Source organism: Gadus macrocephalus, chromosome 6 (genome assembly GCF_031168955.1).
Source record: "Gadus macrocephalus chromosome 6, ASM3116895v1".
NCBI classification, from domain to species: Eukaryota; Metazoa; Chordata; class Actinopteri; order Gadiformes; family Gadidae; genus Gadus; species Gadus macrocephalus.
Window position 1 is genome coordinate 1,565,043 of NC_082387.1, and position 14,666 is coordinate 1,579,708.

Genomic DNA, 14,666 nt, shown 5'->3' on the forward strand with positions numbered 1-14,666 from the left:
CATGTATCAATTCTCGAGATAACAGCAGGCCAGGTGTACGCTCGAGGCCACAAAAACAAGTGTAATTCCCATATATAGCCAAAAAGGACCAACACATCGTTTTAAAGTCACAACCCATAGCCCATGGGGGCAGAACGCTCCAGGTAACGCATCCATCTGACATCAGCATTGATCACAAACCAACCTTCCCCCACCCATCTCGGCGGGCCATTTACGAACGACCAGGTAGCTTACCTGGACAACTTTCACAAGATCAACCTCACATCCTCACGTCAATAAAATGAAATATAATTTATGCAAAGTTTCCCTGTATTTACATGCATGCCTCCAACTCTACCGCAGAGCATAGCATCCATACGCGATTAGTACAACGTCCCATTTGTGATGGTAGGCTAGACAATAATCGACTTACCGTATTTTCCGCACTATAAGGCGCACAAGCCTTTAATTTTCTCAAAAAACGACAGTGCGCCTTATAATCCGGAGCACTTATATAAAAAATAATACAAATAAAATAATAAATAAAAATTCAACGCAACTCTGACGTCCCCCAGCTGGTGGGGGGCTAATGCCATAATCGTTTGCGTTTCAGACGTCCACACGAATCCTAACACGAAACCGCATAGGTCCGGATAGATTTGAAACCACCTACGAGGGTGGTTTCAGAAATGTGCGGTTTCGGGCACCGGATTCGCTGGCTCCCTCTGGACGGTCGGCCAAACGGACAAGACTTATGCGGTTTTACCAAAAAATCGGCTTCGTGTGGACGGGGCCTTAGAAGGCCTTCACCAAGACGGGGAGACAGCGCCGGGTGACTTACGCCACTATCTGCCAATGGATCGTGGATGCCTGGGCTGATATATCATTCTCAACTGTGGTCCGAGCTTTCACGAAGGCAGGAATAATCACTGAACTGCCAGGCAACAGCAGCGACACTGACTCGGATAATGGGAGCCGGGCATGTTGGATGGATGCCGTAGGCTACTCGCCCAACTATTCAATTCGGACACTGAAGAAGAAGAATTCGAGGGATTCGTGGACGGGGAATGAACTGAAAAAGATAGCTTTACGCGTTATACGTAACTGAACAATGTTGAGTTATGCGCTAACGTTTGAATTAGCGGTATCAGACTGCGTTTCTTTTATGTGTTTACAACTGAACAAGGCTGGGAGACGTTGTTAATATGCACATTAACGTTTGAACATCGTTACCATGGGAGTGAACGCTTCATAAAGTTTGACTTTATCTGACTGTTTTGTTGACATTCCCTTTAGCACAGCTCGGTCTAGTGGATGCATAACGCAACCCCAGTCAAACGTTTGACTGCAGTATCTTCTATTCTATGCGCCTTATAATCCGGTGCACCCTATGCATGAAAAAAGTTCTAAAATAGGCCATTCATTGAAGGTGCGCCTTCTAATCCGGTGCAAAAATACGGTAGTATTCATTCGGTTCACGTGATATAACCAAACAATTATATACATACCTCCGGTGCAAGACGTGCCGCTTTTAGAATGGCATTTCTCTTCAGCCGCAAGCGTTTTGGAGGGTAAGATGTCCTTTTGTCAGGAATTGTGAAGTCGTCCGGATCAAAATGTCGACTACAGACATGGTAATCCTTAGCTTTCAGCGTTGGAATTGGCGTCCCTACGTCGAATTGCAACACAACAAGCCACTGCTTCAAATTAGACTCCCGCAGAGGTAGCCTGTGAAAAGTCTCTGGATTGGATTTTCTCATTCTCGTGTCGCAACCAGGAAAGGCACAGACACGAACCATTTTGTCTTCTCTCTCTTCACAAGCTGTTCAGGTGTATTGCCGTACACGTGACACATCGATCATCAATACTGAAGCTCTGTGTGTTCGCGAATCTATTAATCGAGCCTTAAAGACAAGATGGCGTCCACGGGGGAACTACTGATGGTATTGTGTGTATAAAATGTAATTTTTAATAAACAATCTGTACACTTACAAAGTTATCAATGCCTCGTTTTATATTTTAAGACCCTTATTATACTATCAAAGAAGTGTCAGGCTACTTCTAGCCTTTTAAGTTGTTTAAAATAACGATTTCGTTTTTACCATGACAAGATGCCCCCATGGTTCCCAGTTTAAAGCGTTTTGGTAGAATCGGCTAAAAACAGCCTATTTAAGAATGCGTTTACAGGCGCTTTTGTGCTCCCAAACGAACATCCCATCTCGTTATCATCTTAAACATATCCCAGATCCATTTTACACCGGAGTTATCCTTTAAGATAATGTTTCTGATTCTTCTTTACCTTCAGATGCCATCAGGCGGGGTCTCTGGTCGTAATCAGTCGCAAGTCCGTCACTGACCATGACCAATCAGCATTCATAAGCGGAATGCTACCTGTAAGAAATAGAAAGGACATAACTCATTCATTCGACATTTTAAGCCTCATCATTGTGTTAGCTTTCTGGATACATTCATATTTCACCCACATGTGTGTAAAACCTAGTACCAACACAGAATGCATTTCATGTAAATCTGATGCTCTAATATTGTATGCTTCTCCTAACCTGACAATTGTGCAGATCTATAGCCAATAGTCATATATTCACAACGTATTTCACAAATGGTTTAAAACAGAAATTTGCAAATAAAGTAGGGGGAAAAAGAGTGGGCCTATCAAATAAATTAAGTTATTTAGTATATAAGCCGGAAGAACATTCAAATCTAGCCTCCATTCATTATTTATGTTTCTAACTCATGTGTAGGCCTATAATTTCCAATTAGTTAGTTAGGTCGACACTTCATCTACTTAACTGAACAACATTTCTGCTTATCAAATTAGCTAAGGAATGTCGCTCATAAACTGTTGCAAAGTTAATTGTAAGTGGTGCTCCTCCATGTTCAAAGCCCGTGAGCCTCGTGCCCGCGAGCCTCGTGCTGCACCGCCTCCAAGCGGACTGCAATGATTTAGAAGTTCAGGAATCCCACGTGACGTCACCCTAGGGTGACGTGATGCTCTCTAAATAGATCGTATTGTAATCTTTTCTCAGTCCAGCGTGGTTTCATCTGAGAGGCTGCTTCACATTTTCTGCAATTGTTTGGTGAGTTACAAATATTCTATGAATATCAAGAACAGGGTGCATCCAGCAACCTTTTAGGTTTGTTAAATAATTTATGATTATATTCATATTGGTTCTGGTGTTGCACGAAAGTAAAGGCATAATGACCTGTTTTTCTGCCTTGCATGCGACGTTATAAGACAATCCTCTCTAGTGTGAGGGTAGCATCTCATGTAGAACCTGATATCTGACCGATCTGTTGACTGTGAGGAGTTACGCTGCGAGTCAAGTGCTGCTCCGGACTGTCAACTGCCTTCAATGAGGGAGGCTATTACCTCATTGAAGGCAAGTCTATCATTCATCATGTCAAAAGCGCTCAATCGAATAGAAAAATTAAATAACAATGTCCGTTGCTTCATTTGACCTTAAACCCAGAATCATTGTAGCGCCACAGTGGTCTCAGAATGCGCGAGGTGAGCTCCGTCTGCACGTTGTCCCATTCAGGGCTGTCCCGTCCCGGGATAGGCAGCCGGCGTTCATCCTACTTACTGCAAGAGTCCGCTTCATGGATCATAGATGAAGTGGTGCTTTATCAAAAATACAGGAGACTGAGACTCGACATTTAATAGTGATGAGTTGTTCACGTTAATTTCCCTGTTGATTAAGAAATATAACCGATATCACGTAGCCTAATTCTGCAGGCCGGACAATGGGTAGGTTATTTGATTGATCGCCGACATATTGTTTGTTCTATCAGAGGTTTCTGTCAAGGCAATACTAAAGAAAAGTCGAATGGGGTTGTAAGGGTTAAACCCCCTGTTGTGTTCGCGGACCCTGCTGTTGATCAATAACAACTCGTTTCACGCGTGTCGCTCGATGGCAGCTCTCCAGCAAGGCAGGTTCAGCTGCAACGCAACTCAAGTATTTTAATATTTATTTGATGAACTAATTAACATTTTAGAAGGACTTATGATAAAGTTCCTTAATAACACTAACCAGGCCTAGAAATACTTCGCCTGATTTCCTTTTTACAAATAAATTTAAATCATTAATACAATAAATATAACATAACATTGATTAGCCTACTTGTTTCCAAATGTCGTTTGCAAATATTTTTTCTAAGTAATACCTTTGAAAATGTTGGCTACACAGTACATTTAGAATAAAGAGAAATAAATAGAGACAGAGAAACCACGGTTGGTTTTTAACACGGTTGGTTTCTATCTATGCCTGAGGGGCTCCTTCCCACCTGAACCTTTCTGTCAAAGGCCAGGGAGCAGGAGACTGCATCGGTGGTGTTGTTTGTGCCTGCTCCTATAACCCTGTATGCCTGTGCACGCAAAACCCCACCCCTTTCCCTTTCCTGAGCATATTGTTTAAATTCTAATTTGTGACCTGTACCTGGAGAGTTCCTCCCCAGGTCCACCTAAAGTCAAACTCTGGCCCCTAATTCTTCTCCGCCTTCAGGCTTTAGTGAATGTAAAATGTAACCAAACGTTCTTCTGCTAAACTAAAGCATCTATAGGCCTAGAAAATTGCATCCAAGTGCCTATTTCAAGGAAAAATGTTGACAATTGATCATTTAAAGTGTGAACGCTATTGGAATTCTATCTCTTCAGATATCATGTATGCCATATGTCCGAATGTTGCTTCCTAAAAAAATGGTTTGTTATTCAATTGTTGGAAGGGTTTGATAGTGTAACTATTTACTAGATCAAATAACTTAGAAACTGATTTGAACTTAGAAATCACATTTACCATGAAAGGGATATATCAAACAAACGTGAACATAACTTTAAACATGATGTAAACCAGTCACTTTAATGATAAAAACAAATGAGGAGTTAATGCGATTAACAGTCACCGAGAGTTGTAATATAGAGGGAAAAAAAGCAACGTTAAGATGATAATTATAGTATTGTGTGTTTGCTGTACCAAGATGAATTACTTTTTCAAAATGCAAACTTCAAATAGAAAGCTGGGTTTTAATTGGTAGACGTTAAAGGTTTGATTTTGAAGTTTTTTATGTCAAAACAAGCCAGGTGATAGCACATATATGTTAGAAGAAATAAGCAGTGCTGAGCTGGTGAAGAAAAGAGAGCAGCAGCCTTACCTTTTGACAGAGAGACTCTGTCCAGAGCCTTTCTCCGGGCTCTGTCGTGAAGTATGGCTTGTTAGGAAAACGCCACTGCTGACCATAATAAAATGCTAAATTGTTTTGAATGGGCTTAAAGAAATAGTCTGTTTTAGTGTACAAACACATAAGTATATCATAGTGTATACGGAAATGTCTGTTTTCAGGGGATTTATGCAGGTTTTTACCATAGGACTGCTGTATGTTAACCGCAGTACTCATTGGTCAAACACTTTTATCCCTTTACCTTTATTTCTTTACCTGATGGAGGTGTGGAGGATTTTCTTCTTAGTGCTGGGGCAAATTGTCACAGTATTAATGGGGACTTGTAGAGCACTTTTAGACTTAATGGGTGCTATAAAAGAATATATCAGGACTGCAACTTTAGTTCCACCGTGGACCTTGGAGGAAGAAGCTTGCTGATTTTGTTAGATTGTATAATTGTCGTATTGTTTAAGCACAGCAGAGAGGATACAAGAATGTCCACAATAATTTCTTCCTCAAAAGCTTTTTGCTGTCAGCTTGAAAATAATGTTCTCGTCTTGCTGAGTTTTACTTGGAAATAATAGCATGGTTCAAATGGACAAAGTCTCACCTGTAATGTATTATAATTATTTGCAATTGATAGCCACTTGTGCATCTGGCATGACCTTAATGGAGACATATTTGAGGAGGTTAGTTAGCAGTGGATAGTGACATATCTCTCAAAACAGGTCTAGCAATGACGCCACAGGCAACTGCTGTGTTTGTCAAATCCCAACACAGCATAAAGAAAAATGTGAAATGTTATAACCAGGCTATAATACACATTGAATACATTTAAAATAAATATCAACAAAATAGATAGATTTGATTTGACCTTTTGACAATAGGATGCATGGTATTTTTGTTCAACTCAAAGACCTGTTAGCCCATGTGATTCTCTTTTATAGCAGGGACAAAATATAATGAAAGCTAAAACCAGTAATCCTTGCTTGTGTAAATTAATGTTAAAACAAGCTTTACAAAATGATTTGATTTAACAAGTTACTACAGAGTCATTGATTAGTGTTAAACGTTTTTCTTCATCTTCAGGATTCATTGCATAGTTAATATGAGGCAATGGGCAACAGGAATACCTTATTAAACGCACCCTTGGCACAGTTGGAAGGTGCATTGCATGCACTGCCCAATGTCGGTAACTTGGGAGCAAAAGTAGAAACCCAATTGATCAATCCTTTGCACTTTTCTTTCTCATGCTCTGTGGCTTCCTGTCACACTGTCACACTGTGCATGGCCATTATTGAATCAACGTGAATTAATTTACCCATCCTTTGTCACAATCTTCCAGACATGATGGTGGTGGTTCTCTATTTATGTTACACTACTTAGAAAATGTAAATAAATTTTAAATTGGCAGCACATTAACAACAAGATCCAACTAAGTTCAATGTACCAAGTTGTAAAATGATGATTCTTTTAAAGACACACGTCATTAACATATACACCCTCCTCATCTTTAGAAAAATCCCCTGGAATTTAAACCTTGATTGTCATGGCTGTAGATTATGCAGGGAGGAATGTAGCTGGCCTAAAACAACCACTGGGATTTTTTCAGGTGTAATGACAGCGCTCCATCTAGAATGACACGGCATATGTATTTATCTAGTGTGTGTGTGCTGTTGGGTAAACTGTGGTTATTCAACGCCCCCCTCCTTGATTTCCTGCTTGGTTTGTTTGTAGTTTTATGAGGACTCGGCTGGAGTGATGAACTCAGAGCAGGAAAGGCCTTTTGTGTGCAGCGCTCCTGGATGTTCTCAGGTGAGTCCAGACCAGACAGGACCACACTGTGTGTGAGAATGTGTGTCTGTGTGTCTGTACAAGCCTGTGTGTGTGTGCGTGCGTGCGTGCGTGCGTGCGTGCGTGCGTGCGTGCGTGCGTGCGTGCGTGCGTGCGTGCGTGCGTGCGTGCGTGCGTGCGTGCGTGCGTGCGTGCGTGCGTGCGTGCGTGCGTGCGTGCGTGCGTGAGTGAGTGTGTCTGTACGAGCCAGTGTGTGTGTTTGCGTGTGTGTGTGTACTGTATTATGACCAGGAGGCCTGAGGAGCTGGATACTGTCTCACACAGCAGACATAGACAGAGCAACTGAAGGAAACACAAACTATAAAGTACACTATCTTTCTGCTGCAGGTTTGAAAAAAGAAGAACTATTTTATGTTGATATCATGAACCTGACCAAGATAAACACCTGAGGACATTTTTATAAAATGTGTTAGAAATAATTTTGGTTTAGAAGTCAATCATAAAGGCATGTATGGCTTGTGTACTGTAATCAGAGTGAGAGCTTAAATGTGTTTCTTCACATTCTGAATCATAACAGCGATTTCCCACCGAGGACCACCTGATGATTCACAGACACAAGCATGAGATGACGTTGAAGTTCCCCTCCATAAAGAATGACAGCCTGTTATCAGGTGAACCACAGCCGCCTCAACACTCACACAGCGCTCCATCAGGTGAACTACAGCCAGCTCCACACACTCACACAGCGCTCAATCAGGTGAACTACAGCCAGCTCCACACACTCACACAGCGCTCAATCAGGTGAACTACAGCCAGCTCCACACACTCACAAAGCGCACCATCCCCATAGGGGAGGTGAATTTCTTGTTTTATAATCAGATCTGTTAGCTGCTACTGACTCATGCACAACCAGACTTGCATTTAGGTTGAGAACAATGTACGAACACGTCTGTCCCAGTCGCCTATGGTGACATAGAAGATGATTGAACAGCAGAAAATCCTATTATTGCCATAGTTTTCTCCTTTTCTGCAGAGATTAAGGGGCAACCACCAGCTTTTCTCTTTAACTCAGAAGGAACAGCAGAAGCGTAAGCGTGTTATGATGAATGTATAGCCAAGGATGAATACTGTTACATACTCCACTGGACACCCCTTTGTCCCCCTCACTGTCTTCAGTCCACCTCTGACAGTCAAGATGGTGATGGGTTATGCATAAGACAATGGTTTACAACTATTTAAAGTGGGGGAAGATGAAGAATAGTTGAGGTAGTGTATTAATGTACAGAGCAAAGTAGTACATAACGACCTGGGTCTCTACCTGTGAAGGCCAAGCTATGGTTCTGCTGAAGGACCACAGTGTTTCCCACTATGCGGCTGAGATTGTGTCTGTCCTGTTTCATTATTTACAACCAGTGGACAAGAGGATCATGTTTTCTAGGCCGAGTGTCCTTATCCTGTCTGAGTTACAGCTCAGAACTGTCCAGTCGTGGAGAGCCTGAAATGTAATAATGCATAACATTGTCCGTGGTTAAGTCATTGATTTTCAAGGGCTATTTCAGTATTGTGAGTCCACCACTGGTATGGTATATCACCACAATTTAGAAAATTATTGAATGAGATGGAAGTCAAGATTTGCATCAACTTATTTTTGAGAATCTTTAGCAAAACTGTGTTTTGAGTACTAAGCTCTTGAATGTTGAAGACCATCCCCAGTCTAGCCAGAGTAGCTCATTAGTTTATGCTTTGAGTCCTCTAAAGAAGCTTGATCCAAAAATCACCTGAACTGTCTGAAATCTGATTCCTCCCCAAAGTCAAGTTAAATATCACAGCTTTGCGGGAGACAAACCGATGGGGCTCTCACGCAGTTGGCCTGGGCTTGGTTGAAACACATAGCTGGGATCTGACACTTATAAAAACATTATGAGTGCAATGTTTTATTTCCTGTGAATTACAGTTTCCACTTAATCTACTGATAGTACGTAGGTCATTGAATGCATATTGTTACAATGAGGAATGTAATTTTTGAAAGTTGACTCATCTACATTCACTAAATCTCAGACCAGACACCAACTCCGACACGCTTCCTGAAGAACTGTGAGGAGGTGGGCTTGTTCAGCGAGCTTGACTGCTCCATCGAGCAGGAGTTCCGCAAGGCCCAGGAAGAGGAGGACCACAAACAGGTAGACAGCAGAGGAGTCTTTCTCAGGCTTTTTCATTTTCGGTTACTTCTCAGTAGCGCAGTAGTTAGCAATGGGTTGATGATGGTGTGATTCCCAGTGCTTCCCCTAACTAAAAAGTGTTCAGGTGTCCTTGAGCAAGGCACCAAGCCCCTATCTGTTCCTAATGAGCTGATAGTCGTCTTACAGGGCTGACTCTTTGACTTGTTTATAATGCATTGCAATCGGATAGATTACTGCAATCCATTTTTCATCAGTGCCAAATTCTCTCAATAGATATATTTTTAAGGACCTAAAATACTGTTATAGTATATGTAACAGCATACTTTAAATCAGTTTTCAAACACATACGAATAATGTAACATACTACAGATATGTAGTAGTAGACATCCAAACACTGTGTTCCAACACCTGTTGACGGACAGAGACCTCAGACAGAGACCTCTCACTCTCATTAAGTGGGAAGGAGAGCTCCAGTTCTCCACCTGTACTTCAAACAGCTCAACGCGGCTCACCTCCAAGGGCGGGAGACATATTATTTCCTGTTCTCCACAAAAATTGAGAGTCAGCTCTTTGCGGGAGCGCTAGGACGTCACATGCATGTGCAGCCTAGTGTTGAGCTAGGGCTAGCTCATGTCTGTCTGGAACAGCAGTGATCATTTGTGCATTATGTATGAATCCACCCTGGGGGCCACGTACCTGGGAGACAGGTGACTAGTCAGATCACCTCCAGAGAGTTAATGCTTATCTAACGTTTGGGGGAAACATGCTCATGCCCACACTGGCCTTCTGGAGTGTGTCTGTGCGCCGGTACGCCATGTCTGAGCCATTGAACTCTCCAGCAGAGCAAATGTTTTTTTATAATATTGTAACCCAATATTTCCATTCATGAAAAATAGGTGCTCTTTTTCATATCTGAAGCTTTTGATTTTAAAGCCCACAGACTTTTTCTATAAAGTATAACTTTTATTCATTTGGATGTATATTTTATTCAGGCTTTGGTTTGACGTGAAGTTCCAAGCACACCTTAACAGGTTCAGCCTTTGAACCCCAAACAGGGTGCAGTTGGTGGAATGTGTATTATTTCCACTTAGTATGCTATTTTGAAATGTATCGGTCATCACCTGTGCTGAAGGGGAAATAAAAAAACATTTTCTGCTGAGTTGATAACAAGATGGCAACGTAGTTCTCAGTAGAGCTACTCACAAGCTCCACTAAGGGCTCTCGTCTGATGACAGCTTACATACTTTCGCATCACCAACACCCTCTTGTTGCTGGTGATTTGCTGCTGACGGCTAGGCAGTGACAAAGCTAAAGGGACGTTTAACAATAACCTGCAGTTCTGTACTCTCACAAAGCCCCTAATCTCACTCTCTGTCTGTGTCTCCTTCTCTTTATCGAATGTTTTCCTCTGGTCACAGAACATCTCCATGCAGCACCAGCAGTCCCACTCGAGGATGGGCAGCCATGACAGCAGCGTGGTGATCCAGCAGGCCCTCCCCTCTCCCCAGTCCAGCTCTGTAATAACACAGGCTCCATCAACCAACAGACACATCAGGTAAGAGGCACAAGAAGAGTTGTTCATACAACTGCTACACTAACACCCAACTTGCTTTGGTTGTTAAGATACCGCCGTAAACATGCACATTTTTGTGCTTTTCTCGCACATATTATTACCCTACATAATCTTCCTTGGCAATAATAGATCAAATGGAATCTATGTCTTCGACTTGGTGATTGTTGCCTAGAAACAGTCCCTAAGAAGGGTGTGTGTGTGTGTGTGTGTGTGTGTGTGTGTGTGTGTGTGTGTGTGTGTGTGTGTGTGTGTGTGTGTGTGTGTGTGTGTGTGTGTGTGTGTGTGAGAGTGCATGGGTGGGTTGGTGTGTATGGTATCTTGATGATCTTATGGATGGAGTTAAGGATGGTCCAAATGTAGTGAAAGCTGAAAGGATGCCCCCAGCGATGGCCCTCTGCTAATGTCTCTAAGCAGATTGTCATCGCTGTGTGGTATTCTCTGAGGTAATCTTAGTGTTCTGTTACATCTTGCGAAGCATGGGAAGCTGGCACCGGGTGTGATGCTGTCCGATCAGTCCCTCGAAAGTGAGCATTAATATTGTCTCACTACTTATCGCCCACGCTTCAGCCCATTCTGGGCTTAGGTTGGTTTAACATTTAATGTTTTAAAATACTTAAATTCACTGGTAATAGGGATCACAGTCTGAAGTACGCCTTTTCTGCTGCCAGCTGTCTCTCAGTATTAAAACTTGTATGACCAGCCAGACAGGCCATGTACACCAAGGCCCATTATATGTGGTGTTCAGGGAGTTGGTGTTGTGGATTTTTCTCATAATACTGACAACCTTTCAACTAGCTTGTAGTGCTTTATTCAGAATGTACCATTTTGCTAGAAAGACAAATGGGCAATAGCTGTTTTAAAGGGTTCAAAAACATTTTTATATATATATATATATTTTGTCAATGATATGCCATTGTTAACCTGAAAAAAACACACACAGGTTCACAAAACCACACCACATATGCCAATACACATACATACGACGTTGTACCATTCAACTGCTGCCTTTAAGCGTTGTCTGTGATCGGTTTAATTTAATTATTAATTTGCGGTGAGCACCCGGGCTCGGGGCAGCTCAGTGTTCAATCAGTGACCGTGTTTAGATTTACAGCTTGAGGAACTAGTGAATATTGGATGGGAGGCCGATCACTATGCCTGACTGACACCCTGACAGACTCTTTGTCCAAAGAAAGGGTGGAATTTTATCCTTTTAGACCAGTAATCACCGCCAACCAGAGGGACATGGCCTGATCTACTCTCGCCGACTCAAACTAGTAAGTATATGTTTACAGCGATGAAGGTGGAATCTCATCACACTGCAGAGGAACTCACCTCTCCTGGGCGAGGTGAGTCTCGCTTGATTTGGAAGCGCTGGCATCAGCAGGAAAGCCAGGGCTAAGACGACCCCTCACCTGTGGGCCGCTGCCTCCACAGGACGCTCTTAGCCGCTGCGTCCCTCTACCTCTACCCACTTCATGGGCCCCCACCACCACCACCCAAAATTAAATTACAACATATGTGCTCCAAATTAGAGCACAAATGGGGTCGCTTTGTACTTACTCTCTGACCTTGTTGCATGCCACTATTACAACAAAGCATAACTTATTTCACACTATGAACCCACCAAAAGGGTTTATGGTGATCAATGTAAGCTCAGAAAGGAATCTCTGCTCTGATCGGCTCAGTTCTCTGACAGATACTTGAGCTGCACAGAGACCATTATTATTGAAAGATGCATCTAACTACATCTAACATGTCCGCATCTATCTTAGTTTATGTGACACTAAGCTAACTGTGTGCACATGGGCCATGTGCAGCACGATTGACATGAACATTCTGGACTGAGCAGCTAATATGTAATAGCTGTGCATTTTTTTTTCACAACAACATCACAAAATCTTTGATGTAAACAAGCCATAGATTCCGAAATACACAATATCACAAGCAATAAGAAGCACTCAGTTGCCATCAACATTCCTGAATCGCTTCTCTTCTGGCAAAGGGGATCCACTGAATTAGAAAATTTGAATAACAAGTAATTTTGGCCGTAATGTTTACTAAAGAGCTTCGAGGCTTGAAATAAATTAAGATTGGCTTTCCTCAATCACTTTTACTTTAGGAATGTGTTGAGCTTGCAGCTGTGAAACCTGAGGACACTTCTCTCACACACACACACACACACACACACACACACACACACACACACACACACACACACACACACACACACACACACACACACACACACACACACACACACACACACACACACACACACTCATTGACACACACACGCATACATACACACACACATATACACACACTGACACATACAAACACATGCATGCATGCATGCTTACAGAAAAAAATGCAGACACACACACCCATACATATACACACACATGCATGCACTCACTCACACACACACACACACACACACACACACACACACACACACACACACACACACACACACACACACACACACACACACACACACACACACACACACACACACACACACACCTACTAAACATGGGCCATTCAGAAGCCACTATTAAAATATAAGCAAAATACAGCCAATCTCAATGTTGGTGCCATCTCTATTGTACAGAGAAATGATCTGAAGGATCTGCCTTGCACATCTAAACATCTGGCTCTAAGTTGTGTTAGAATAAAATGTGTTAGACATACCCAGTCACCCATGAGCGGTACACAGAATGCAGAGAATGAATAGAGAGAGAGGGGGGAAATGTTAGTACATTGGTCAGGGTAGAAAGGCATACAAATTAGATCCATTCACTCAGGTTTAGCTGAGGAATTCAGTCATTTCAAATAAACAACATGACCAAAGCTGAACCCAGTTGGACTCCGTAATGTCTGATTGGACAGGCAATGGAAAGGAAAGGTTTCATTATGTTGTGATGCATTATCAAAACATGTCCTCTTTCTACTAGGTTTCACCTTCGCACACATGGACCTACTATGTTTCACCCATTTCAATAAACGGTACCATTCTTCATTAAAATTCATACTTCACACCTTACAGGTGATATCATTGTTGAAACATATTTAGGAGTTTTTTTCACACATTGCATTTCCATTTGCATCTTGTGGTTCCTGCTATGTGTTATGGAGGGAGGTTGACATTAATATAACCTGTGTTCTTCAGTTAACCACAAACTGAACACAGTGTGAAAATTGCTGTGGTTTGAAGGTTCTCAGTAGGATAATGTGCCTAACGATATTGAAAAAAACACTTGGTGCAATGCTTTTCAATGTGCTTTACCTCAACATTTATTTCAAATATGGCATTACTTTCGAATGCATGATTTGTCACACTATTATTGATTGAACGGCCATTGACTGAATTTCTGGGGGGGTGAAGGTGGGGAGGACTGGGCTGAAGGGGCGGGGGGTGGATGGAGGTGGAGGGACTGGGCTGAAGGGGGGGGTGGATGGAGGTGGGGGGACTGGGTCAATGACGGGAGGGTGAAGATGGGGGGACTGGGCTGAAGGGGAGGCTGGATGGAGGTGGGGGAGACTGGATTTAAGGGGGGGGGGGGGTGAGTGGGCTGAAGAGGGGGGGGGGGGATCAGGGTTTTTTAAGGGACACAGTGTTATTAATTAGAGAGAGGGAAAGAGAGACATACAGCAAGAGAGCAGGATGACCATCTGAGCTGAATTAAGATGAGCTCATTGTGTACTGCAGCGGGTTTAACAGTGCATAGGAACGCCCAGACTCTTTTCCCTCATTCCAGCAGGCCTGTGTCATCCCCGCCCCAGGGGCCACCACACAAGCAGGCTCCTGCCCCAGCAGACTCACACTCACACACACAAGCAAACCCACACACACACACACACACACACACACACACACACACACACACACACACACACACACACACACACACACACACACACACACACACACAAACACACAAGGACAGGCACTCAGTTCCAGAGAG

The 14,666-nt window shown here is 42.7% G+C and overlaps 1 protein-coding gene across 1 annotated transcript in view; it reads left to right on the forward strand.

Moving 5' to 3' along the window:
* The first annotated feature begins 2,953 nt into the window (after positions 1–2,953).
* The window catches only part of creb5b (cAMP responsive element binding protein 5b), a 41,134-nt gene continuing 29,421 nt past the window's right edge, over positions 2,954–14,666 (forward strand). Inside the window, exons 1-6 of the mRNA XM_060053440.1 lie at positions 2,954–3,074; positions 6,889–6,966; positions 7,523–7,616; positions 9,004–9,125; positions 10,544–10,681; positions 11,174–11,222. Of these exons, the coding sequence (XP_059909423.1) occupies positions 6,913–6,966; positions 7,523–7,616; positions 9,004–9,125; positions 10,544–10,681; positions 11,174–11,222 (457 nt within the window). The 5' untranslated portion in view covers positions 2,954–3,074; positions 6,889–6,912. The remainder of the gene's footprint in view (positions 3,075–6,888; positions 6,967–7,522; positions 7,617–9,003; positions 9,126–10,543; positions 10,682–11,173; positions 11,223–14,666) is intronic.